This window comes from Semicossyphus pulcher, unplaced genomic scaffold, assembly GCF_022749685.1.
Source record: "Semicossyphus pulcher isolate SPU_LCO1_2020_fin unplaced genomic scaffold, fSemPul1.0.p SCAF_22, whole genome shotgun sequence".
Classification (NCBI taxonomy): Eukaryota; Metazoa; Chordata; class Actinopteri; order Labriformes; family Labridae; genus Semicossyphus; species Semicossyphus pulcher.
The window spans coordinates 12,354,866-12,380,291 of NW_027211696.1; the positions used below are offsets into that span (position 1 = coordinate 12,354,866).

The following is a 25,426-nucleotide window of genomic DNA, read 5'->3' on the forward strand; positions in this document are numbered from 1 at the left end:
CAGAGCTCGCGAACAAACACCAGGCATCCCTCACTCCTACTCTTTTCCTTCCTCTTCCTTCTTTTGTCTCCTCTTCATCGCCTTCGCTTCACTTTCTCCATCAACACCCTCCCTCCTCCCTTCCTGCTCCGCTCTCTTCTTCCATGCTTCCATTTTCGTCGCTGTCTCCCTCGCTCTGCCTTCTCTTCCTCCTACTCGCTTGTCTCCCACATCTGTCCCCGCTTTCAGTCTAATTATGGCCTGCCACAGCAGAAACAGAGTGAAGCAGGTCTAGCTAGGCAGTCTAGTCGAGCCCCGAGAGCCGCCTCATCTTCCAGACGCACAATCAATCCTCATTACAGCCGGGCTGTCCTGCCTACCTCTAGTTAAAGCTCCACACCTCCGTCGGCCAGCCTGTGTAGATCAATGCAATGCATTATTGCATCCGTGTGGCGGCACAGAATAAAATACAGGTATTTACAGTCATCCCAATCCTCCTGCCTACTTTCAGGGTGTGATGCTGTGTGTGTGTGTGTGTGTGTGGCTACAGGAAAAAAGGCCACACCGCCAGGAAAGTTATTTATAAGATAAGGACGTGTTTCCGAAGCAGGACACAGAAGATGGAATATAAAATGCCGCCACATGCAGTTCTGTTACAGATGGTTCGCCCAGATTGGAGGTGGAATCTCAGCCTCCAATCAGCTTGCTGCCGCCGTCTCGCTGAGCTGCTGCTTTTGAATCTGGTATTAGCCGGTATTAGCAAATTCTTGGTCAAAACAGGTCATCATCAGAACAATGATGTTCGTCACGAAAATTAAACCTCAAGGATAAGTCTTGCAACGGAGAATTAGACGCCAAAATTCTTCCACAGTTCTTGTTTCTCAGAGTCTCATGGTGCAGAGGAAACTAGATGTTTTAATTATAAAGCTTTATAGATCCATACGTTTCAGATATTGCCTTCCTCAGCTCCTTTTTCTGATGTATTTTACAGGAATTATATACTTCCAAGGCAATACTCTTTTCTCGTTTAAAGCCTGAATGAGGCAGGATGTAACCCTGGAGGAAGTAGCTGATGAGTGCTGTCAAAGGCAGGGCTTCCTGTAAAGATAGTGATTACAGTTTGGGACAAACTGGCTGAACTGGTCAATTAAGCTTTCAAAGAAGTCGTTTCGTTCTTTCACCTTTTACAATCCTGTAACAATGATGCAGACGTACAGTTATAAAGGTATGCTTGTTTTTCTTCTTGCTGTGATAGCTTTCGAATGTCCCAGACTATGATGGGTTTTAAGTCTTTTACTAAACCACATCATCATCAATACAACACAGTCTGCAATTTTTCTAGCAGCTGCAGAATAGTGGTCTGTTTGGGAATTGATGCCCACACTCTGCAGGGAAACTATGCACCTGCGTTGACTGTGTAGCCCGGCAGTCATGTAGAATCAATATTTGAATATGTTTGTTCGTTCATGTCATGTACAACAGTGGTTCTCAAAGTGGGGTCCTAGGACCCCTGAGGGTCTGCGAACCATAGCCTGGGGGTCCGTGAAATAATTAGAATAAATTCTAAAATTGTGCTGCATCATTAAAAACTGCATGTCTATAGATGAGGACCAATTGCGCCAATGAAACGAGCATATTGTGTCCATTACTCCCGCCCACGTTAGCTTTGGACCAATAGAAACTGACATGATTGTGACAAACACTTGGGGAGAAACTGGCCCCAAAAAGTGTGAGAACCGCTGTGGTAGAAAACTGAAACGACTCCAGGAAGGCAAAAGAAAACATAATAGATAATTTCCTAAAATCTCAACTGCTGTGAACTTTAGGAATGTTCGTCCAATTGGCTGGTTAGCTTACTTAGCTTACTTAGCTAGGTGCTTTTTGGGGCGCTGGTTTAGCTCGGTTGGTAGGGCGGGCGCCCCATATACAGAGGCTACAGTCCTTGACACACTAGTCGTAGGCTCAACTCCCGGCGTGTGACCACTGGGCGCATGTCTTCCCCTACTTTCTCTTCCCCACATTCCCACTTTCTTCAGCTATCCTATCAAACAAAGTCAAAAAGCTGGAGGACATTTTATCGTTTTGTCACTCTAATGAAAATATCCAAACAAATGATGGTCCTGGTCATCATTCAGGGTCCTGGTGCTGTCATGGCTTACTGGGACACTTTAAAGGAACAGAGCCATTGCAAAAAGCCTGTATGGTAATCCATACAAACATGACGTCCATTTGTTGTAGTTATGAGTCCGTTTGTACGCCATGAAAGTTTGTATCATTGGGTAGAAATGGACAGAGTGCGTCTGTAGGCCATTTATGATGTCCCTAATTGGTTTGGGCTTTTATTTTAATTGGTTTTTCCCCAGTATTGATTAGATGTATTGTCCAGTATAAAGTCTAAAGTGTCCAGCATAGTGGATGGGCCTCAATACTTAGAGAAAGAAAGTTTGAAGGTGTTTATGTAAGAAAGACTGTACGTACTGTTCGTGGTCTTCAGACTTACAGTGTGACTCTGTAAAGCTATTCCTGCTAATCATACAGACTCGGGGTCAGCCCTGAAACCTGTTACAGAACTTTTGCAGTGTGTGTTACAGTGCTGGTTGTTGAACTCACTGCATTAGTACACCATCGCATTAAGCTAAGCTGCTTTCGATGTTCTTGACTCCTGCGCTCTCTGAGTCTGCATTTTTGTCTCGGCATCTTCTGAGCTGTTGTTGGTGATTTCACTTTGTTCTGCCCAACATGGACGTTCTGTTTATGTAATGACTTCTGAGCAGCTAATGGCACCTTTTTCCCCAATACTCTGAAGTGGACGTAATTATAATGCAGTTATGTGTTCTTTCTTCTTTTTGGTATACAAACCAAACATTGTGCCTCAAGCCCATGTTGCCGGCAGTGTTTGTTTTCATTGAGATAAAGCATTGTACTGTTTCATATTTTTTTAGATTGGTTTGGAAACTGAAGGCGTCCTCTTGTGTTCTTATCTATAATACCATCAGCCCATGATGTCACACTGTAGGAAATCATACAACATCTCTTTAACTACATTCCCCAATTCATCGCTGCCCTGTTTTTATCTCGTCTAAGATTATTCGTTTTCCCACAGTCTCTCGGGCTGTTTCGTTTCTGTGCCACCATGGAACAAGCCTATGGGATGTTATCTTGTCACGGTGGCGTCTGTCTGTCTGTTTGCTGTCTGTCTGCGGTACACAGGTCATAACAATACATGATAGAATCTCTTTGCTTAAAAACACAAGTTCCCCAAATAGAGCAGATGGTCGGATTAGATTTTAGAATACCTGACTGCTTTTCTTGGAAATACCAAAATACTTATATATCACTCTGGGTTAACTGCCATGGCTAAAGGTTTAAAGGCACCAACAAGTGTCAGAATAGAACCAGAGCTTTTTCGGCCCTTCAAAACTATTCTGATGGCTTCAGCTCTTTCTGATAACCAAAAACAATTCAACAGGTAAATAAGTAAATGAAATATGTCATGACATACTAATACAATACAAGTATGAATTTTTGCCACATTCTCTGTTGGCGTCTACTCAGTAGTGATGGAAATTGTAGTCAGTGGAAGCAATATATTCTTAAGTGAGTCTAAATCAACAACTGTATATGAAGATGGACGACACATCTCCATCTGCTCCCATTGTACAAAATTGAAGCCAAAATAGCCCCCGTGATAGGCACTGCCATCTTGCTATGGTGACGTCATTTGGAGCCAGAGTTGCGCAGAAGAGATCGGCGGGTGGAGCCGCCGTAGCCACTTCCGCCAACCAAAAGACACACTTAACTTAGAAAAAAAAACATCAAGGATCCCGCACGCCGGCGTGTTTAACAGCAGAACAACTTCTTGTGTTGGCCTGAAGCAGACGTTCACAGATATGAAACTTTAATAGCTGTAGTAATTGATTTAGTTACATCTCCTCCTGCGTTCCTCCTCCACTGCTAATCCAGAACAGATCGGCTGCAGGAGCTGTATTTGTCAACAGAGCTGTCAATCATCATTTTTACAGCATCAAATAACTAATTAAAAATAAACTTGTCAGAAAAATGAACACTTGGATGTAAATCAGCATGATAAGAACTAACTATAATGACAGAAATAATGCTTGAGGAAAATGTATTTGTCGTGTATTTTGATTTTATAGTTTGACTCATGTCCCATCTGATAACATGGAGGAGGCGGGCTTTATGACCTATACTGCAGCCAGTCAGCAGGGGGCGCTCCAAATGTTTTGGCTTCACTTTTAGGGAGCTGTCATGTCGTCCATCTTTTTTTGGTCTAAACTGGCTAAGGAAGCTCTGGATTGCTGAGCCGTACCAGCAGTGCCTACATGTCCCAGGATGCATTAGGCGCGAGCGGCATCACCTCTCCCTTCTGCATTTCTTACGCCGTATCCTCTGACTCAAATAAACAGAGCTGAATATGCAAAAACTGTGAAATCTATTATCACTATAACAAACTCTGCACTTGTATTGTAGCATTGTTTTTGTAGTCTGCAATTAAAGCAAAGACTGTAAACGTTCCTGCCCTTCAAGCTTTGTGTGTATAAATTCTCCAGCTTCATTTATGAAACTTCTTTGACCTTTGATTTGTGACCTGCCGACTCGGCGTGAGAAACTTTGTAGATAACTCATCATGTCAGCCAGCCACTCAACCCTCTTAGACTTTCCCTCCATCGTTCCCACACCCCTCTCTTCCCATACTGTCACCTGTCACCAGCGACAGTTGGCTTTGCCCCAAGAGGAAACATGCTGTGACATGACCGGATCTGTGCCTTACTAGGTCACCTCTCTGTCCCTTGATAAGACCTTTACTGACAACTTTGCAACATCTTTCATTCCTCTTCCCTTCCTTCCTCTCATCCACCCGCTGTGTCTTCCACACCCTCTGTTCCCCCCTGCTGATCAAACTATCAGGAGGCAATCATTTAAAAACACCATTATAAGTGAAAGCAGTGTAGTGGGGAAACCAATTAACCTTTACATCCTCCCTCTCCCCCAGGCCCAGGACCTGAATGTGATCGAGGAGGTGATCCGTATGATGCTGGAGATCATCAACTCTTGCTTGTGCAACTCGCTCCACCACAACCCCAACCTGGTGTACGCGCTGCTCTACAAGAGGGAGCTGTTTGAGCAGTTCAGGACGCACCCATCCTTCCAGGACATCATGCAGAACCTGGACACGGTCAGTCTTTTGTTTTCCAGATACACAACCCAATATGAAAATAGAGTTGCTCTATTACCGACACCAGTATCATTATTGGCCTCAGATACTGCCTAAAATATGGTTTAAGGCGGGGAGTATGTCAGTCAATGCACCAGTCCAATACCACAACCCATTAGCCCCAAAAAAACAACTGGTTTCAGGTCAGTTATCATGTGACAATAACAAACAACAGTGTGGTTCTAGCAGAGTGTTTTTTCACCACCATTATATATATTTTTAATCGCATTAGTATCTGAGAGGTACTAAGCAAGGCTGCACAATTAATTGAATATTAATCCCGATTAGGTTTATGACTTTGCACCATTAAATAATTGATAGACAGTGATATTGACGTTTAAAATGCGCGCTCCGCCCGTAGAAAACTCCGCTGCATGTCAAATAAAGCTCTCCCTAAACCAACAGCCACTCCCCCGGGGGGGGGGCGGTCGAGAGGTTTTGGCTTCCCCTTTAGGGTAGTTGGCATGTCACATCATGAGAGCCTTTCCTTGCAGTGACAGTTTATAGTTGGAAGAGTAAACAACAGAGACCAGTCAGGAGAGACAAAAGTCAAATGTCTGGAACAGAAGACGCAGAGCTTCCCTGAAACGGCTCGTCATCGGTTGTTTGGAAGTGATGTTGAGATTTTCATGCAAAGACACGTCTGTTAAGTCACTATCTATCGCTGAATGAGGTCACACAATGGTGATTGAGCCTATGGCCCACTGATGAAAGCCTTTGCATTTGCAGTATTACAGACTGGGTGTCTGGTGCGACTTTCACGGGAAAAATCACAAGCGGCGCCCAGTTAGTGACGCGTTTTCCATCGCCCAGCAGTGGTTGGTCTGCCAGAGAGGGTAGGCGGAGCTAAGCGGCTGCTTTTGCGGTCTCTGCAAGTGTTGTGAGTAAACAGTAATCTACTATGGCTGAACAAACAAAGAAAAGATCGATGAAGATACAACTTAAAAAATAAGTGAAAATCCAAAGAAAAAGAAACAAATTGGACGCTCAGATGAAGGCAAACAACCGTCAGCGAGGAAAATCAAGAGTTACAACCAGAGCCAACCGTGGACGTCACACATGCAGCACTGTCTGGATATCTGGGAAGTGTGCACCTGCAATTACCGTTTATCACCATAGGTGCCGCCAAAGAGGCAAAACTGAGATTTTTGAGATTACCACTTTAAGCAAGAAAAAAAAATATGCAAAGAGTCCATGAAACATGTGTCTGCGCTGCAAAGTAACACAACTAACTTGTTCAACCACCTGAAAAAAACATTACATAGTGCAGCGTGATGAGAGTATAAAGCCCTTGTCCAGCATCAATGCTTTCAGTTGTAGAAGTACATTAAAAAGGTGTTGTCCCTAAAATTAATAAATAGCCATGATTAAATATGGTAATCTCAATATTAGTCAAAATAATCGTGCAGCCCTAGTACTTGGCATCAGCACATACTCGAGTCTCTGATGGGTAAGAAAAATCTGTGTCAGTAGTGTGTGAAAGGAAGTTTGATCCCTATAATTATTCCATAGATCAAGGTTAAACAAGTTTTCCCTGAATGTCCTTCCCGTCTGCGGGGAAAGTTTCAAAAAGGCCCAGCAGTCCTGGAACATATGTGAACTGCATCTGTAACACAGTGTGCAGTCGGACTGTACAGCGTGCCGAGAGCTCTGTGAGCCTAAGTAGTATTGATGAATTAATCAGTCCCCTTGTGTCAAGAGGCTCCGTGTCAAATATTCATTGAGATCTTTTGGTGTGTGAGGGAGGAAGGAACCGAGCGAGGGAAAGCTGTCATTCATGCCTGCGTTAGTCATATAGTGGAGGAAGGGAAGCTTTGGTGTGCATGAGTACGTATGGTTGAAGGATGGGGGTTGCTGCATACATTGCCACGGGCTTTGCAGTTATCCATAAGTATGAGGGAAGCATGCTATCTGGAATCCCTCAGTTAAGTCAGTCTCCCCGAGGCGATTCTCCGAAGCCTTCCCTGCGCTCGCAAATCCGTGTGTGTGAGCATGAGATTCAGGATGAGGGGCTGCTTTGCTCCTCTAAATTAACCCCATATGGGAGGCCTTCAGAGTTAATGAAGAGATTAGTATTAGATAGATGTAGACACACACACACACACACACACAGTGCTCATATAGGCCTTGGTGTGTTTGAATTCTCTAAAGCAACCCCAGAACGAGAGCAGGGAAAACATTGCCTTTAGATGTGTTTTTTTTAATGTTGGTTTGACAAAAAAAAAACATGAAAAAGAATCGGTATTACCTAGAGTTTTTTAATTAACAAATATCAAACATCTCTCGTGGGAAGAAACCAGCGCGGCAGTGGAAACGGCGTTTCCTTGATCTCTTGTTTGGGCTTAAAACCCAGAAGGCATCAGATAATTTGAGCTCCACTGAAGTGCTCATAAGTGGGATGAAACATGCTCAGACCCTATGGAGGATTTGTAATCTGAAATGCTGTATGTATGTATGTTCTGAGTCTGTAGCCCTGAGCCATATTGGCGAAGCCTGCGTATGTAGCACGTTGAATCTGTGCAGGCTTCCGCTCTTTCAAAGCAGAACTAGTTTTGTTGCGCATCCATCAACTTTTACCCAATTATTTGCAAATATTCTCAATCGACGTTGTTATGTAATCAGCATATGAGTTATTCCATATGTAGCTCTGCTCTCCTGCACATTATAGACACATTTTCAGAGCAGCTTCCTGTTGCTAGGACACATGACAACCCATGCATGTATGTTGATGCAAAAGCAGCTAAATGTAGTCCCAACTCGAACAGATCAAAACAAGCGAGCTCGTTTAGCGTTTAACGTCTCTTCATGTTGACGGCGTGTAATGTTGTTACCCGGGTGGAACATTCACCGCTGTTATTGTTTACAGAGCGGAGCCATCTATATGTAGCATGATGCCACTTTGTTCTAACTTAGATCTACACGTTGCACACCAGTGTCATCATATAGGGTGTGGCTGCTGCAATATCAATGTGACAGCTCCAAACAGTGGGATTAGGGGAGTCGGCGAGCGTCATGACAGAGCTGGGAGTGGAGATAAAGCCTCAGTGTGATCAAGATGACATGAGATCCTGTGGCTTTGGAAACAGGAACAGGGTTTAATGGTGAAAGATTCAGGCTGAAGTCCAACGAGGGCAATACAGAGAATGATTGGAGAGAAAAGTGGCAAACAAAGTGACGACAATATATCGGCTAAAATAAAGAATAAATAAAGATATGTTTGAGTGAATATAATAAGAGAATAAATGTTTATTTTGAAAAAGATTGTAGTTACAATTTAAAGGACTAAAATTTTTAGCATTAATTTAAAGGAATTTTATGTCATAAGAGTTCTTTTAAATGAATATTATATATTTGTTAAATTAATTGTTCTTTTGGGTTTTTTTTTTGCTTTGCTGCCTCTGTAAAGCACTTTGTAACTTCGATTTTGAAAAGTGCTCTATAAATAAAGGTTATTAAACAGGGTACTGCAGTCCAAATTCAAAATACTGGAAATATTGGAGAGCGTTGTCCCCCACATTCGAATGTTAGCCTTTCCTGCTTCAGCGTTCCGACTGTGGTAGGAAAGCACAGAGAAGACTTATCGGTCTGCCCCAGGGCCGAAGCTGCCGCTAGCTTTGTGGCTAACTCCCGTCACTTTACACACACAGCAGCGAGCAGGAAGCGACACACGGGAGCGCGGCTTCAGTCTTGAGGAGTATGTGGATTTATTACACACACAGACTTACTGTACCGTCATTCTGTTATTTTCAGTTGCCGATAACACTCGGCTGATCCGCACACACTCACTCGCTCCATCATCACCCACACTCACACACTCAGCTATTCCCAAACAGAGCTGAGCTTCTAGTGCAACAAGAAGCTCGCACAGGTTGCCAGGTCGAGGACACTTGACTACTCGAGCACAAGACGTGCGCTTTGACAACGACAGGCAACGAGTCCTGTGTGCCGATTTGTTTCATATCTGGCAACCCGGGGTGACGAAATGGGCAGTGGGCGGGATCACGCGGGCCAAAACACACAGACATGTGTTTCAGGAGGAGAATATACCGGCTGCAGCATTGTTGTCGGAGAAGCCAGTATTTCGACTTAGCATGTTTCCTTAATCTCTGATGACATATCATGGCTGTTTTATGATGAATTCCGGTACATATATATCATGTGTTCCTTTAAGTCAATTACTCATTGCCACCATAAATGCTGAAACCATTGTATACCTAATACTGGTCAAAAAACATTGTTAAACAAAAAACAAGTTTGTACTTTTAAGTAGATGTAATATGTATGATTTGAGCTTAACAAACGAGACATAAAATGTTAATTGGTGAGCTTTATTTGTACTGGTTACGTTGGATTTTGGTGCCTTTGGATGGAGCCATCTAACTCTCTGTCAGAAAATGATTTAGCTAACTTCAATTATAATAGCCCGGGCTTTTATTTACCTTTATCTATAAACTCACCCTGCCTTTATTTGGGACTATACGAGACGGGCCTTTAATTATTTTAGTACAAAGCTCATGGACAACAAAGATGGAAAAACTATAAAAATGTTGAATGAAACCAGTAAGAATGTTGGCTATCGACCAACATATCAATTTGTGTCTAACCCTACCTGCTTCACTGAGAGAGAGAGAAAGACTCCTATCTAAATAATGACTTAGTGTGCTATGCATAGCCTACTGTAAAAATGTCGCTTGAGAGACGGAAACACGTTTGTTATCATCGTTATTTCAAACTTTATTACCTTCTATAAAGCAGCACGAGCAGCGAAGTCGTTCCTGACCCTCCTGTCACTCACTGTGGTGTAAATGTCTTTATCCTTCATCCTGATCATGTGACAGAGACTCTGAGGTGCTGGCATGCTGTGGATTCACGCTTACATATTAGTGCTGATCGTTTGCCTTCTTCCTCCCGCCACTACGCATACCGGCCTTTTTACCGTCTTTTTCGGGTTCAGCTTTGCTTTTTCTGTCACTCTCCTGGGATCAACGGAGAAGTGTCTCACTGCTGCTTCTCCTAGTTTTTGTTCTGCAAACTTGGCGCCTGACAGCATTCAGGTCCGACTGTTTCCTCCTCGCCACCACAGCGAACTGTAAATGTGACGTGTGGCGTTTGAGTGAAGGGGAAAAACGCGGTGCGGCGTTTAATAAGCCAAACGTGCAGCCACACCTGGAGTAAAAGGGACTTGGCGTTAATTTGGGATCAGCGTTTATTTGAAGTTTTACGGTATTTCAATAAATATAAAATTGTTAATTGCTGATGTATTTTAGGCAGATTTGTTTTCAGTGTTGTGACTGGTTGTTTCCTCCTGCGTGACCTTTAGGTGATCGGCTTCTTCAGTCAGCGTCTGGAGCAGGCTGGAAGTGACCTGTCGGTGGAGAGGGTTCAGGAGGTCATCATGAAAGGAGCCCAGGCCCTGCCCAATGACAGACTGAAGGTAAATCTCTCTCACACACACACACACACACACACACACACAGTAGGCAACAGATGGATTGGGGGAGCATAAATGAAATAATGAAATATGAGACTGGTGGAGGAAAAAACAAGTGGTACATATTGGACATGATGGTTCCTGTGTAGAGGGGACAATTTGTTGTGGAAGGCTGCGAGGTACGCTGAATTGGCGCTCGTGTTGTGAAGAAATGAGAATTAGTTTGTCTGGACAGGTGTGAGACGGAGAGGTATGGCACGGGGATATGGACTGGGGCGAGGGAAGATGGAAGGAGCCACTGGGACACGAGACAAAAGGCTAAAGCCCAATTCTCATTAGCATTAATGCCCATCTTCATTCCATCTCTGCCGGCCCGCTCCACGCGAACATGTAATGACATTTCAAGGAGATGGGATGGGGGACTAGGGGGCACTTTGTCATGGGCACATAAGATCTCGGGGAGGGGGCGGGACATAAATCTGCCACTGCGCCTCGTTACCCAACACTCCCGACACCCCTGGCGGGTTCGCTAACCCCCGCCCTTCCCGGTGCTCCTCCATTAATCAGCGAGGAAATATGTAACCAGCGGTCTCCCCACTCCGCTCCTCACCAGCACAGAAGCTCTTAATTGCATGTTTCATCATGTGTTTCATGTTCTATACTTGGCGGCTGGCTGTGAGGCATTTGTCTCGCTTGCCGACGTGGAAGAGAGATGGTGCGTGGCCACGGGTCCATGTGCTCTCTCTCTCTCTCTCTCTGTCTCACTCGCAGCCGGCACATCGGAGCGTTAATGTAGCCATCGACCACAGAGCCGTAGAGTTACACATGGAGACATGTGGCTAGCCCTGCTGTGTCCTTCAGCGGGGATGCTGATTCTGTGGCACTCACTCCTGTAGACGGCTGTAGATGGATTATGCAAGTTTGTTTCATCATCTCAGTCTCTGTATGTTTGGAGATAGGTAGAGAGGGTGTCTCTCCTGGACCCTGACTGGTAGATGATACCAAAGGAGAGGGGCCTGATGATTGAAGGCTCTGCCTCCCATGCTACTCTTTAGGTACTCTTTAGGAGACACTAGGTACCACAAGCAGGCTGGAAATATCATCCTTTTTCTCGTTCTTGTAACTTTGTGTGTCCATGATTGTGCGGCAATGAAAGCCGGTCTTTATTTCCCCGCACAAGTGTTGTTGAGTCTCACGTTGACTCTCCACAGCCCGAGTGCTCTCCAGCTCCGCAGGGTGACATGAAGCGAAGAGAATATCCAGGCTATGTCTCCTCGGGGAGAAGTCCCCGCCGATTGATGGTGCTATCACTCAAACAAACAGCTGTCTCTCCACCGCTCGCTTCCCTCTCATCTTATGAGCTCATTCTGCTTTTCAGATCCTCAATGCAAAAAAAATCCATAGGTTGGATTAATGTTGTGTGGAATCATCGATGAGTCGGTAATTACTCAGGAAGAGCTCCTAGAGGGGTTATTGGTGTCTCAATCAGTTGTGTGTGTGTAGAGAGAGCTGACAAGAAAGAGATGTCGGTTCCTTTGTAAAAATCACACGTTAGGTTTGAGCATGTTATTCAGCTTCAATGAGATGCACTTTATTACTTTTAAATGTAGTAATAAAGATTCATTTCACTGGCCTAACAACTATCCACAGGGATTTATTATAAACAATACTAACAACCAAATTAACTGAAGGCTAACAAAAGCAACTAGAACACAACAACACAAAATCCCAGTCTGAGAGGCAGAACCACAGCAGTCCCAACTCCAGAAGCCTCTCCCCTTCAGATGCCAAGTCTGGGGTTTTTAAGCATCCAAGACCAGGTGAACCTCATTGTGCAATCAGCAGGGAAGAGCTGGGAAGACAACAGAAAGGCAAAAGGGACAAACAGTGCAGGGAACACATACAGCCGTAACAGGCAGACCAACCACTGCTGGGTGATGGAAAACGCGTCACTAACTGGGCGCTGCTTGTCGCCACAGACACTCAGTCTGTAATACTGCAAATGGAAAGGCTTTCATCAATGGGCCATAGGCTCAATCACCATTGTGTTACCTCATTCAGCGATAGATAGAGACTTAACAGACATTTATTTACATGAAAATCTTTTAGATTCTTACTTGAAGTTGCACCATATCGACTAAGATGGTTCCATTTAAATACACTTCTTTCTCTCTGTTTTGTCTCTTTAACCTTCACAACCAAAACTCAAAGTTTTTTTACAGAAAAAAAAGTCCTTTCGACTTTTGATTTGACTCAGAATAGATGTGTCTTGTGAAAATGTGCTCCGGTGTTTACTTCACGGGCAAAAGAATCAATCATAATCTGTGCTCACATTCACTTCTCCCTCACACCTGCTGCTGGTCCCTTAAAGTTCTCATTCTAATCATTTACACTTTCGCACAAACAACCATCAAATAGTGATGTAACTGCTGCTCATTAATACATCCTATCTGCGAACCAGCAATCAATCCGAAGCTGCTGCGCTGCCATGATAAAGTCACGCAGGTTAATGACAACAGCTGCGCTGCGTGCTCCGCTATATTGACATTTAAAATGATCAATCACAAAGAAAGTTAGAGGTGACAGAAAGTCCTTCTAAACTTCACTACCCAGCAGCCCCTGACCCTCACCGGGCGACCTGCATCTGCGTTTTGCAAAAGCCTTGTTTCCCATGAGCACAGTTAATCACCAAGTCAGCATTAAGAGATTACACTCTCTGTAACGAAGGTCTTTGGGCGACTGGAAAGAGGAAAGAAACATTCATTAGTCTTTAGCAAAGTGCCCATATTCCTCTATAATGTTTGTATTTTACTGTGTACAGAGAAGTTGTCAAAAACATCCTAAAAACCAGTGTGATCGTCACATGTACGCAGCATTTACATATTAGCCCTCTTAGTATGGACACAGCTTAAATTAGCTGCCTTTAAGTCCATTTGCTGGGAAGAGCTGACAGTTGTTGAGTAAATAATACTGTTTAGATTATACTGACCATGTTGTTTCAGTTGTAGACATAAGAGGACAAAGAGCCTGTTGACTTAAAGGACCTAAAAGCATTGACACAGAGACGTGGGCATGCTAATTAGCTCCCAACTGAAAGAAAGGGTTAAAAGAAGGTGGTAAATACCCCGAGGACGACCCCGGTCCCTCGTCACTCAACCGTCTCCCTCTCGTTCTTTGTGTGTGTGTGTGTTGTTTCAGGGTGTGTGTGAGGCTGATCGGCTCTCATGGGCACAGCCTGTGGAATGTGTTGTTTAGCCCGACCAGCTGAAATCTGCCGTATTGAGCAGCGATCGCCTCAGACTCTCTGGCTCCTGAGGAAGGGACGGAGGGGGTGCCGGAGGGCTGACAGGGCTGACCAGCTGTTGTTCGGTACCTGAAGGTCTATAGGTCTGAAGGCTGGTCAGACGTACTTTCCCACACATTGACCACGCAGTGTGTAGGCATTTTCTCACTGTAAGGCCTCTCCGACCAATGGAGTAGATTCAGAACACTTGTTTTTGGGTGTGTGTATTAACAAGAAACTGACAAACTTTGCTACTATTAAGTTCCAATACTTGAACATGATTTGCTAACCACACAAGAAATAAATCTATTAATTTTAGGCAACCATTTTAAATGAAAACCGCTCAAGTGTTATGTCAAAAAATGCTAACACCAGCACTGTAACCAGCGTTGCCAGATCCTGAGGGAGACAAGCAATCGTGTCTAGAAAAACAAGCCCAAAAGACGATACAATGCATGGGAATGAATAAAGTATAATGTAATAGGGGACATACCGGGAGCAAGCCCAAGTAAGCAACTACACAAAAACACTGCAACCCACCAACTTTGAAAAAAAAAGCCCAAAGTCTTTCATGACAAGCGGGCTAGGCAACCATGATTGAAACATGCTACCAATAACAATGCATTGGTCAATTGCGTGATCACCATCATAGTTTAGCTTTTTAACATGCTAACATGTACTAATCAGCACTTATAAATAAACCAAAGTATTCGACAAGTTTAAGTGACAGACCAGATGATGACGGCACATCAAAAGTCAGAAGCCCTTTTTACACTCAGGTTCGGCCATAGCGTCATGACGAAGCTCCGCCACCATGCAGCCTGCAGCCATGCAACACCAGCCTAAAGCCGCCCCAGAGTGTGTTTTTACTTAGCATTCCAGTGTTGCAGAAGTAAAACGTGAGCGAGGTGTAAACAAACAGCACATGCTTCAAATACACACGCAGCGCTTTTCAGCCCTGCCGGCTCCACCGTTTACACTGACGCCGTTTTGCCTCTGTTACTACCTCGGAGGCGGAACGACTTCGCCCCATCATTCCGCCTCCGTGCGTTCTACATCGAAGACGGAACGTAACAGAGGCGTAATGATCCCGCCTTGAACTGGCAGTGTAAAAGGGGCTGAGCTTTTTAGCGTGCTAACATTTGCTAATTAGCGCTAAACACAAAGTACAATGAGAGTGATGGAAATGTCTTAAGTTTAGCAGTTTAAGTTTGGATCAAGCGGATGCTAAAAGTGCACGAGGTTTAAACACACACACGGCACATAGAAGACAGAACGTAACAGAGGCGTAATCCTGCCTTGAACTGGCAGTGTAAAAAGGGGCTAAATAATCACTGAAGTCATTATAATTCATCCTTAGGAGGTCTCTAATAAATTCATGGTTATTTATCCCAAAATAATCTTCACCAAATTAGCTGACTGAATCAGAGATTCTCTAATATTTACATAGACTTTTCCCCCTTGTTATTTCCCCCCTCCATTTAATTAAAGTATCATTGTAAACATTGCAGTGTCACCTCATTATAACTACAAGTTAGGACAAGAGGACCAACAACATTAGGGTGGATGTTTTGTATCAGCACTGTGTGAAAGTGGCCTGAAAAACAAGTGTTTTTAATATGTGTGACTGGTGTAAGCACTTTGTTTCCCATGATACAGTTTTTTAGATTACAGAATTAGTACAAAGGGATCATGAAGTAGATCAAACAAAACGTTCAGTGCTTGTATATGCAACTAAATCTTACTGCGTGTGCGTGTTTGTGTGTGTATTAAGTTCATATTTGCTCCCTACTCGCATTCTTCCCTGTCTGGCCACGCTCTGACAGCACAGCAGCGAGCAGAGGAGTGAAGGGAACACAGAGTCCTGAGTGCAGATATGAGGCCAGCCAGCCAGTCAGTCTGTGTTCAGGGGCGAGGGCCTGACCCGCCAGGACCCATAACTAACTGATAGGAGCGCAGGCCAAGTGGGCCCAGACAGCTGCCAGACTGAGAACAAAACAGAAGAGAGGAGGGAGGGAGCGGAGGCAGCAGAGAGTCAGAGGAGATATGTGCAGAGAGGAAGCCACAGTATAGACAGAATACAGGACAGAGATAATAGCAGGGATGTGATGTGGCAGTCCGGAGATGCTCCGATTTTTTCCCAGAAAGCACTGGAGCATAGCGAGGACATTTTTGCTGCGAGGCATGAAGTGATATCCAAGACTTCCCGCAGCACCAAATCCCTCGGTGGTTCAGTCCGATATAGACGAGGGAGGAAAAATGTTAACCGTTGTGATTCAAGGATCATTTTTCTTTTTCTCGTTTCGTGCCCGGTATCTCGTACGTGCACGGGGGACTTTATGTTCCTGCCGTTCGGGTTCATAATTCTTCCCGCAGTAGGCACGTGTCTTGTTGAACTCTCATTATCGATGTAAGATATTTCTTTGAGAGGCAGTGGGTGCATCATTTTTAGTTACGTTTCAGTCCAATGACGGGTTGGGAGATAATGTACTGCCTGCTTTACTCATACCACACCTCGCTAACAGCTTTGACATTCTGAGAGACACACTTATTCCATTTCTTGCTTACAGTTAGATAAAAAGCTGATTATGAAGCTGGAGTGATGGACAGTTAGCTTAGCTTAGCATAAAGAATGGAGGGCTTAAGGTTCAGGGTTTATTCATTGGTCATTGTTGGCAAATTGTAGTCCCTTTATACTACACTACCATACACTCTACAACACAATAGAAATATGATTTTACTGTGATGTGTAAGGGGATAAATGTAGGTGTGTGAGCTTCTCTATAGTCGCACAAAAGCAGATACGTCTGTTGCTTGCCAGATGACAGCCGGTAAACATGTGAAACAATAATTTGAGCTTTTTCGAGCAAGCTCTTTCCTCCTGTCGCTAGTTTTTATGCTAAGCTAAGCTAAGCTAAAAGCTGAGCTTTTAACCTACAGACATAAGTGTTGTGGTGATCGTCTCCTCTTACTCTCAAGAAGGAATCGAATCACGGCTTTTCACAAAATGAGCACTGTTCCTTTAATTACTGAGGCTTTTCTTTGCATCAATGGAGCATTTCTTCTTTTGTCTCTCGTCTTCTTTAAGGTTCAGCAAAACACTATCGAGAAGTAGATGTTTGTATTAATGGCCCGAGCATACAGTAGGAATATATATCGTTGGTGTTCTATTTGTTTATTTGACAGGGACAGTGTATAGCTTCCTAAGCCGCTTTCCCACTGGTCAAAAAACCCGCTAACACCTGGCGTTTTTGCTTAGTGGGAAAGGTTACAATCTGCATTCAGACCCGGGTCAAATGACTCTGCAGTAGACCCGGGTAATTATCGCCTCGGCTCCGATCGTCATTGATGGGAACACAAAACCTGTGTCAACACGCTAATCTCCGCCCCCTTTCCGTCAGATGATGACGCAGCAGAAAACAGACGGAAAGCAGGATACTCCACTGGCAATGGGAAAAGAGAAAACTGCCATCTATAAGCGGGTCTGAAAAACCTGCGTCAACGTGCAAATTTCGCTGGGAAAGGGGTATCAGCTGTACCAGAGTTAGCTATAAGCTAATTGCATCTGTAGTCCCTGGACAGGAAACAGAGAATAAAAACACAATTACCAGACAGTACATATTCACTATACAACAACAACAACAACAAGATTTCATGACATCACAACACAACAGCTGTTTATGTGTGATGGAAACATGATTGGGTCGATTTATATTCATGATTTCATCTTGCTTTTAAACCTGCAGTACTCTCCTAAATAACTTAAAACTTTGTAGCTCTGATAGAGAAAGCTGATCTGACAAACTCAGTACATCTGTGCTGTAACGTACAGCCACCTCTGCAGGTATTCCTAGCTGTCCTCCCATTACACGTCTTCAGTTTGGGCAGCAAACCAGCACTTGTGATATTTTTTAAGCTAGCTTTGGAGCTTGAAACAATGTGATATTTCTTTATGTCCCGACACAACAATACTATTTTCATATAATAAACCAGACAGGCCTGTGAGAGGAGCACACTTGAACGTGAGAGAAATGGATAAATCAGGGGTTGAAATGAATGCTGCGCCTTTATTGTCATTGTTATGCCACGTCTCATACTCACCTGTATTTATAAAGGCACGAAGCACGTATGCAGGTACAGCTGAGAAAAGAGTGTTCACTTTCCCTGTAACGTGTGAATGCTGCATTCAGAGGAAGAAGCGCGTCTTATATTATGTTGAGAATATAAAATGACGTATCAGTGATCTGCTCCTATAGAAACCTGTAATGTGCAACATTATATCGCTGGTATGCTTCTTATGAAAACAATAAGTCCTAAACATTACCTGACAGTTACTGCTTCCACCACACGTCTCCATATTGATGATGTGATTAGTTTTTCTTACTTATATTTATGTCGGATACACGAGGGACACATTTAATCCTTATTGCTTTAAGAATAAAAACAGCGTTACCACACATGTTTGAAAGTGTGTTGACATCGCAGCATTTTCTGATTAATGCTGTAATTATCTTAATTACATAATTAGCATAACTGGTTAGTTTCATTTATCAGCATTATAACAGCAGGACATTCATCATCTAAACAGTTTGTTGTTCGGTTGGGCTTATTGAACAACAAAACTGATGAAGAGAAAAACTATAATTAGCATGTTAAAATGGAAAAACTGTCCTGTATGCGAGCGAGTAAAAGCGAGCCTGGGTTGACTAACCGTCAGCGTCGGTGTCATATAAACATTTGATGAGTTGGTACGCTTGTCTACGAGAGTCACCTACACACAAATACCAAAGCAGATAATACAGCTCCTGCTTTGTGTCTAGCCATCACAATGGCGCTGGTGTGTGTGGTCTGGCCTCAGTAGCCTGGCATATGGCCTGTGACCCCGTAGCCCCGCTGTCTGTGTCATTATGATACCGATAGCGCGCCTGTGAATAGAGCCAGCCGGGACTCAATAGACGGGACTGAAGCCACCGCATAAAGGCCCTCAGCGTCTGTCTTTCAGCGCAGACTGATTACCGGCAGCGTGAGTGCGTGTACGTGCGTGTGTAGACAGGAGGATATAATGAGGTAGCCCTGTATTATTGATGCTCCTCTGCTGCTGCCTACCTGCTGTTAGGTGGGCTTGTGTTTGCTTTCAGTATGTTTTTCATGCGGGCACTTCAGAGAAGAAGAAGACGCTCAATATCTTCAATAACGAAAAATAAGGAGAATGCATTGAATAGAGCTGCGATGATTGGTTTCATTCATCATTTTATTTGATTCAAGCTTTTCTCTCTTTTTTTCCACTGTAAACTGAACATCTTTGACAGAGCAGAACAAGACATTGGAGAAAAGTTGCACTATATTCTGATATTTTGTAGACAAAACAATAATAATCAGATGATAATCGCTTATAGAAATAGTTTAAGCACTAATATCAAACACTATCAAATTACACTTTTTTGGAAATTTGGGCGAAACCTTGTTCCTGTCTTTTCCTGTTTCCTTCTGTACTTTATGCTGATGACTTTTTACATGATACTTACAGTTAGGTCTGCACCATATCCTAAAAAACTTACATTGCGATAACGTTTTGTATTGTATTTATTTCCATTTTAAACAATACAGGAAATTATACCTGATAAACACGGCGTGTTTTCACATCCACAGTCCAACAATCAGACTTATTATTTGTGACTTTTTAGTCTATTTTCTTCTCACAAACAAACCCCTCTCCTACTTTTACCACACTTGGTTCAGCGACTCTGACACCTACATGAAAGAGTAGAGAGAGTTCAGGTGGAGCGTCACGTTTGTATGTATGTCATCAACCATTTCTAACAGTGTTCAAATGTATGTCTAATTACCGTTATCTGCCCCGAGTATGGGGTTACTTTTGTGTCTTTATTATGCAATCAAACATAATAGTTTTGAGAGCAAAACTTTCCAAACTGCAATCAAAAAAATGTTTTAATGTATGTAAAATACATTTCTGATTTAAACATTATTACGAATAAAAAGTTTCGCGAGTTGTTGATCTCAGGCCGGTTCCTTTGCAGGCTCCACTGTCAGGACATCCAACTTCTAAACTCACTTTCTTGTTTACAGTGGACGTTGTCAAGCTGTCACTCTGATCGAGGCTGGCTTTTGGATTCACAAATAAAACTTTTGAATTTGAAAAAAAAATAAACAAACTTTATTTGCAAATTTGCAAACAAATTTTTGATTCACATTAATATGTTTAAATCCTAAATGTATTTTACTTGCAATAAAACATATTTTGATTGTAGTGTCTAAATGCTTGCAAATGTATTTTTGGATTACAATGTGGAAACTATTGTTTGACTGCATAAAAAAGACACAAAAGTAAACCCATACCTGTGACAGTTACATTTTAAAAAGGAAGGTTCACCGTACTCTACTTCCTGTTCATCAGACGGACTTTTCCTTTTCGATAAGTCATTGAAAACGAGAAACTGGCGCGTTGCAGCTTAATTTTCACTTCACTTAATTTGCTTCACTATTGCACATCCTGCAATGGAACTCAGTGCAATTGTTAAACGATATATCGTGCAGTCCTAATTAGGATTTCAGATTTTTTAAATTTCTTTTTTGGGTACGACCTCTTCGTAAGCCCTGTAGGTCTCCTCATATTTTCCCAAACCCCTCTTATGTCCCTTCTTGTTTGAGTTTATTTTACAGGAACATTACGCATTGATCATCAGAAAGAGCCTCAGTAAGTTGCCATAGAAGGCAAATTAGAGGATACCATCAGAGACATAGAAAACACTTCTTCCATATGGAACATGAACACTTGCTGACTCATTTCCTTTTACTTGCTTAATCAACCAATCATTCAGCTCTAAAACTGATCTACACAGCATAATACTGCGCAGATATTTAAGTCCACAGCCACATATCTTTGTTGTCTCTTTTCCCCCTTTGATTATCCTCTCACATAATCAACACTGAGGCCTCACAGTATGAACTTGATGACCCTCCCTGCCAGCTCACTCACTGTTTTGTCCGTGTCACAAAGAGCTGAAGCTTGAAAGATCTGCTGGCTGTTACCAAGTAATCAGGTTTCTCAGCACTTCTCCGCAGGTCTAAACAATATGGCCATGATAGCTGGCAGTGAAATTACACCCCTATGTTTGTCTAATGTATTTACTTGTTGTGTATCGAGGTCGGGCAAATCAACTCTATTCTGTAACCAAGCCTTTTCGTCAATTACCTGTGCCTCGCGTCTGAATAAGCCATGAGTGACAGTCAGGCTGCTTTATTCTCCAAACAGTAGCTGTCGATATCCAGTCCCTTGCTGAGGTCAGGAGGTGACGCTAGCACATTAGCCGGCCCTTTAAGAGGTCAGCGGTCGCACCGCAGAGTGATATCTGTCCCACAGGCGGCTGTAAGCAATTTCACCTCACACACAGATGGAATTACATCTGCCAGCGAGCTACTGTACCTGATGAAGAGTGATTACGAAGAGGCCTGGACAGGTTAACCTACCTGTACAACAACACCTCCTATCTCACAGATCAGTCAGTCTGCTGGTCACACACTTTATAAATATCAAATGTGGCTGCAGGTGTTTTGGCATTTAGTGTGGTTGATGGCAGTGCCTTGATGGTGATGATGTCACAGGTGATGTTCAGTCCAACAAAAGTACTTATTTAAGCTGTGTCCCAATTCAGGGGCTGCAGCTTTCGAAGGACGTATTTGAAGGCCGCCAGCCTTTCGATGCACCGCCGCGACGCGTTCTGAAAGCTCCGCGCGATGCAGCCAACAAATACGTCCTCCTTTTCTCGGGGCCACCTGATGGATTTCGAAGGATCCATTAGTTACATCCTTCGTGGCCAAACGTATCCCGAGATTCACGGCAATTCAAAATAGATGGCAGACTCTTACGTGACTGAAGAATACATGTAAACGTTTTTGGTTTCAGCTCAATCAAATAGCTAGCGATACAAATGTTAAACAATAACGAAAAAAGGCCTTCAAACAAATTATCTTAAAAATAATATAGATATGATAGCAAGTTAGCCCGCTAGGTACCTGTTGCTAGGCGACAGGAGCGGCGTTTGGTGACGCAAGGTTAAGGGCTGTAACAGCTGGTGACACAAACAGGAAATCCTCCGTAGACCAGACCGTCTCACTTCAGTTCGGCCTTAACGGTCTACACAGACTTTGAATGACTCATCCTCCGTAGACTGTGTCCTTCGAAGGCTGCAGCCATTGAATCACTTGTTCTGAGGATTCATCTACATGCTCTGTAGCATCATCTATGACGGTGGTTCCCAACCTTCTTTCCTTGGAGCTCCCCCTGCTTGTATCTAAGAAAGGGTGAGCACCCCTAGCCCGCACACACGCACACCAAAAACAATAAAGTGATTCATTACAAATCTGTATCGGCAAAAATTAACACCAATCAGCCTATTAGATCGCAGAGGTGTGGCCTACAAAGTAGCTACCAAAAAAAAAACTTTTTTTAAAAGTTAAACAGACTTTTGATTATCAACTAAGTGCTTTTTTAATGCTTTTATTTAACATGTGCAAATCAAATCTTGACAATTTCAGTGCAGACAAAGCCTCGCGCACCTCCAGCGAGGGCCCGGACCCCAGGTTGGGAACCACTGATCTATGGGAACATGAACGGGAATTTGACTCTTAGATCCAGGGGCACCAGAAAGAGCTCTTCCCAGTTGTACCATAAACATCTATGAAGTCAAACTAGCCTCCCTGTGTCATAAAGTATTTTATTATTTGAACAGTTACCAAAACAACACGGCAACAGTTCCTGCCCATATAACCTTCATTCACGTTCATTTCATTATTCAACCGTCTAGACTTGGAAGAGAATTTTGAAAACAGTGCCCAACTTTTTTGGGTTGTGATTGGCTGCCCACATTGCTGAAACACAATACACCAGACGGATAAATGAAAAGATACGGCGCACGTCCATTTTAGCCACGCAAATGAGTGAGCTTTGCAAGGCAAATCACCTTGGTAAGCTGCTTTGTTTTTTCCAAATTTCAAAGGTAAATCATTGACTTGTTGTCTACAATAAACCTTTTGGATAGAACGAAATTCTAACATGGCGTAAAGCTGCTTCAGTTTTTCTGTTTCCGTCCCCTTTAATCCCCTTTTCTCTTTTTGTGTCGACAGAAGTTCCCGGAGCTCAAGTTTAAGTATGTGGAGGAAGACCAGCCGGAGGACTTCTTCATCCCCTACGTCTGGTCCCTCGTCTTCAACTCTGGAGTCGGCCTCCACTGGAGCCCGCACGGCATCGAGCTGTTCAGCATGGACTCCGGCTGAAACGCCCGGCTGGCAGCGAGTCTGCGTGTGTCCTCTCCCCCCCCCCCCCCGTTCAGTGTAGGAAAAAAAAAAAAAAAAAAAAAGACTGACGGCATGTGTGTGTCTGTGTTTGGGTGGGTGTGTGCGCATTGCCCTTTATAGTGTGTGCACGCTGCTTTGAAAGTGCCTCAACCTTGTACAGAGCGGTTTTTCTTTTTATGCAGCACAGGTTGTGTTTTTTTTCTTCCCTCATATCATAACAATTCCTCTGCTTCCATCTACACTGTGAAGCCTCGTCTGTTCGGGTGATCGGTTCACACAGTAGCGCCCACTCATGTCCTGTAGGGAATACCTGTTTTACATTAGCGCAGCTTCACCTGGTTACGAGTTACACCTCTCATGTCAGACATTTAGTCCTGTGAGGAGCTCATGATCACTGGCGATGGATTACCCTCCGTTTTTTCTTGCTTATAAAGGAAAGGTCAAGTTACACAGCACTGGTGAGACTTCATTTACAGCTGCGTTTAATGCTAAGATATAAAACCGACTTATTATTCAAGACAGGCCGTGTGTCTTCAAACATTCACTTCATAAATAACTTGTATGATATTGAGTTATAAGTATAATTATCTCATGAAATAGCGTTTTATTTTGACCGACATTGTTCTCTGAAAACAATGGGTTTGTATAAAAGATTTGTGTTTGTGAAATAAAACCTCAGAAAAGGTCAGAAAGAGAACCAACAGGAAGAACGTGTAAGACTTTTAGTCCACCAGTGTTGCTCGGTGGCACACTCCCAACACCCCGCGTTGAGTTACAGTTTAATTAAGGCTTTATTTCAGTCTCTGGATAATATTAAGCGTAAACATCGTTCTGATTCATGCGATTCATTGTTACCCTCAGCCCGTTTATTTGACTCTCCTGTCTTTGTCGTTCCCATTTTGTCATGGTGACCCAAGGCAAGTACTAAAACACGGACACGCCTGCTGTGCATAATTACAGTTTGATTTGTCACTTTATTTGCATGTTTAACTCGAGACTTTGTATTAAATTATTTATTTTCCTGTATATGTTTTTTTTATATTCAGCCCCCCCTAAAATGTAAATGGTAGTAGTAGTGAAATTACTACTACTGATGAGATGAAATTGGTGGTACTATACTTTGATTCTTCCCCGGTGGGAAACTGGCTTTATATTATTACATATGATATGACAACAGCTGTCATTTTGTGGCGAATATTACTTTGAGAATAGGAGTTTAAATAAAAATGATAAATCGAACCGACCACCGTGTTTCATTGTTATTAAGCAAATTGAAATACTTTTTCATTCATGGCGGAGGAGACATAAAGGGAGGGATATGTTTCTCATTTTAAAGACAAATTGTTTCTTGTGTGGTCTCTCTTGTCATTTTAGCGTTGTTTGTTTTATTGTACATACCGTGTATCCTCTGCTGACTCACCAGCGTCGGCTTCTGCCTCTATAAACAAAGTACAGTACACACCGCCCTATAAAGCAGAATAGACATGTTGACTGTGTTAAATGAGGGGATCAATACCACTTTCATATCTGTCACATAGATATAAAGCTACAGCCTGAGGAGAGAGTTAGCATAGAACCGCTAAAACTCATCAATCGCATGTTGTTTGCATCTGTTTAGTCTGCAAAAAAACTGAAGTATAAACACAACAAGATGTGGTTTTACGGTGTGTTGAGTTCAGTTTACCAGACAATCAGTGGGGAACCCGGGGAGGCACTGCAAACGGCCAAGAACTAGTCAGACGCATAACTCACAGTTAGACCGCATCATGTTGTTTTGATTCTGCGGTCGTGTTTAAAACAAAGAATAAATACAGTGATATCCAAGCAGCTTTCGACTCAGGTGAATTTATCTGGCATTGAAAAGAGCCACTCTAGCCGTTTCCCCCTGCTTTCACTGTTTATGCTAAGCTAATCAGCTACTAGTGGTAGCATAATATATAGTGGAGAGACATGAGAGTAGTGTCAATCTTCTCACTTGTGTTGCAGGGGAAAAAATGTTATTTATACTAATTTCAAGCTTCATATGTCACTCTGTGATACCTGTGGAGTAGCTTAGCATCATTTACAGTAAAAAAAAAAAAACACATACAGCCTCTGCCTGAAACCACTCAGTCAGCTCTGTCCCTTTAAGAAACCCCACCCCTACAAGCCTGCTTTCTTCTGATTGGCCTGCCTTCAAAGT

At 43.1% G+C, this 25,426-nt stretch overlaps 1 protein-coding gene across 2 annotated transcripts in view; it reads left to right on the forward strand.

Annotated features, from left to right (window-relative positions):
* dym (dymeclin) overlaps positions 1-25,004 on the forward strand; it is a 71,412-nt gene extending 46,408 nt beyond the window's left edge. For both annotated transcript variants that reach the window (XM_069673539.1, XM_069673540.1), the window contains exons 15-17: positions 4,994-5,176; positions 10,536-10,649; positions 23,074-25,004. In XM_069673539.1, the coding sequence (XP_069529640.1) occupies positions 4,994-5,176; positions 10,536-10,649; positions 23,074-23,223 (447 nt within the window). In that variant the 3' untranslated portion in view covers positions 23,224-25,004. The remainder of the gene's footprint in view (positions 1-4,993; positions 5,177-10,535; positions 10,650-23,073) is intronic.
* Positions 25,005-25,426: the final 422 nt, after the last annotated feature.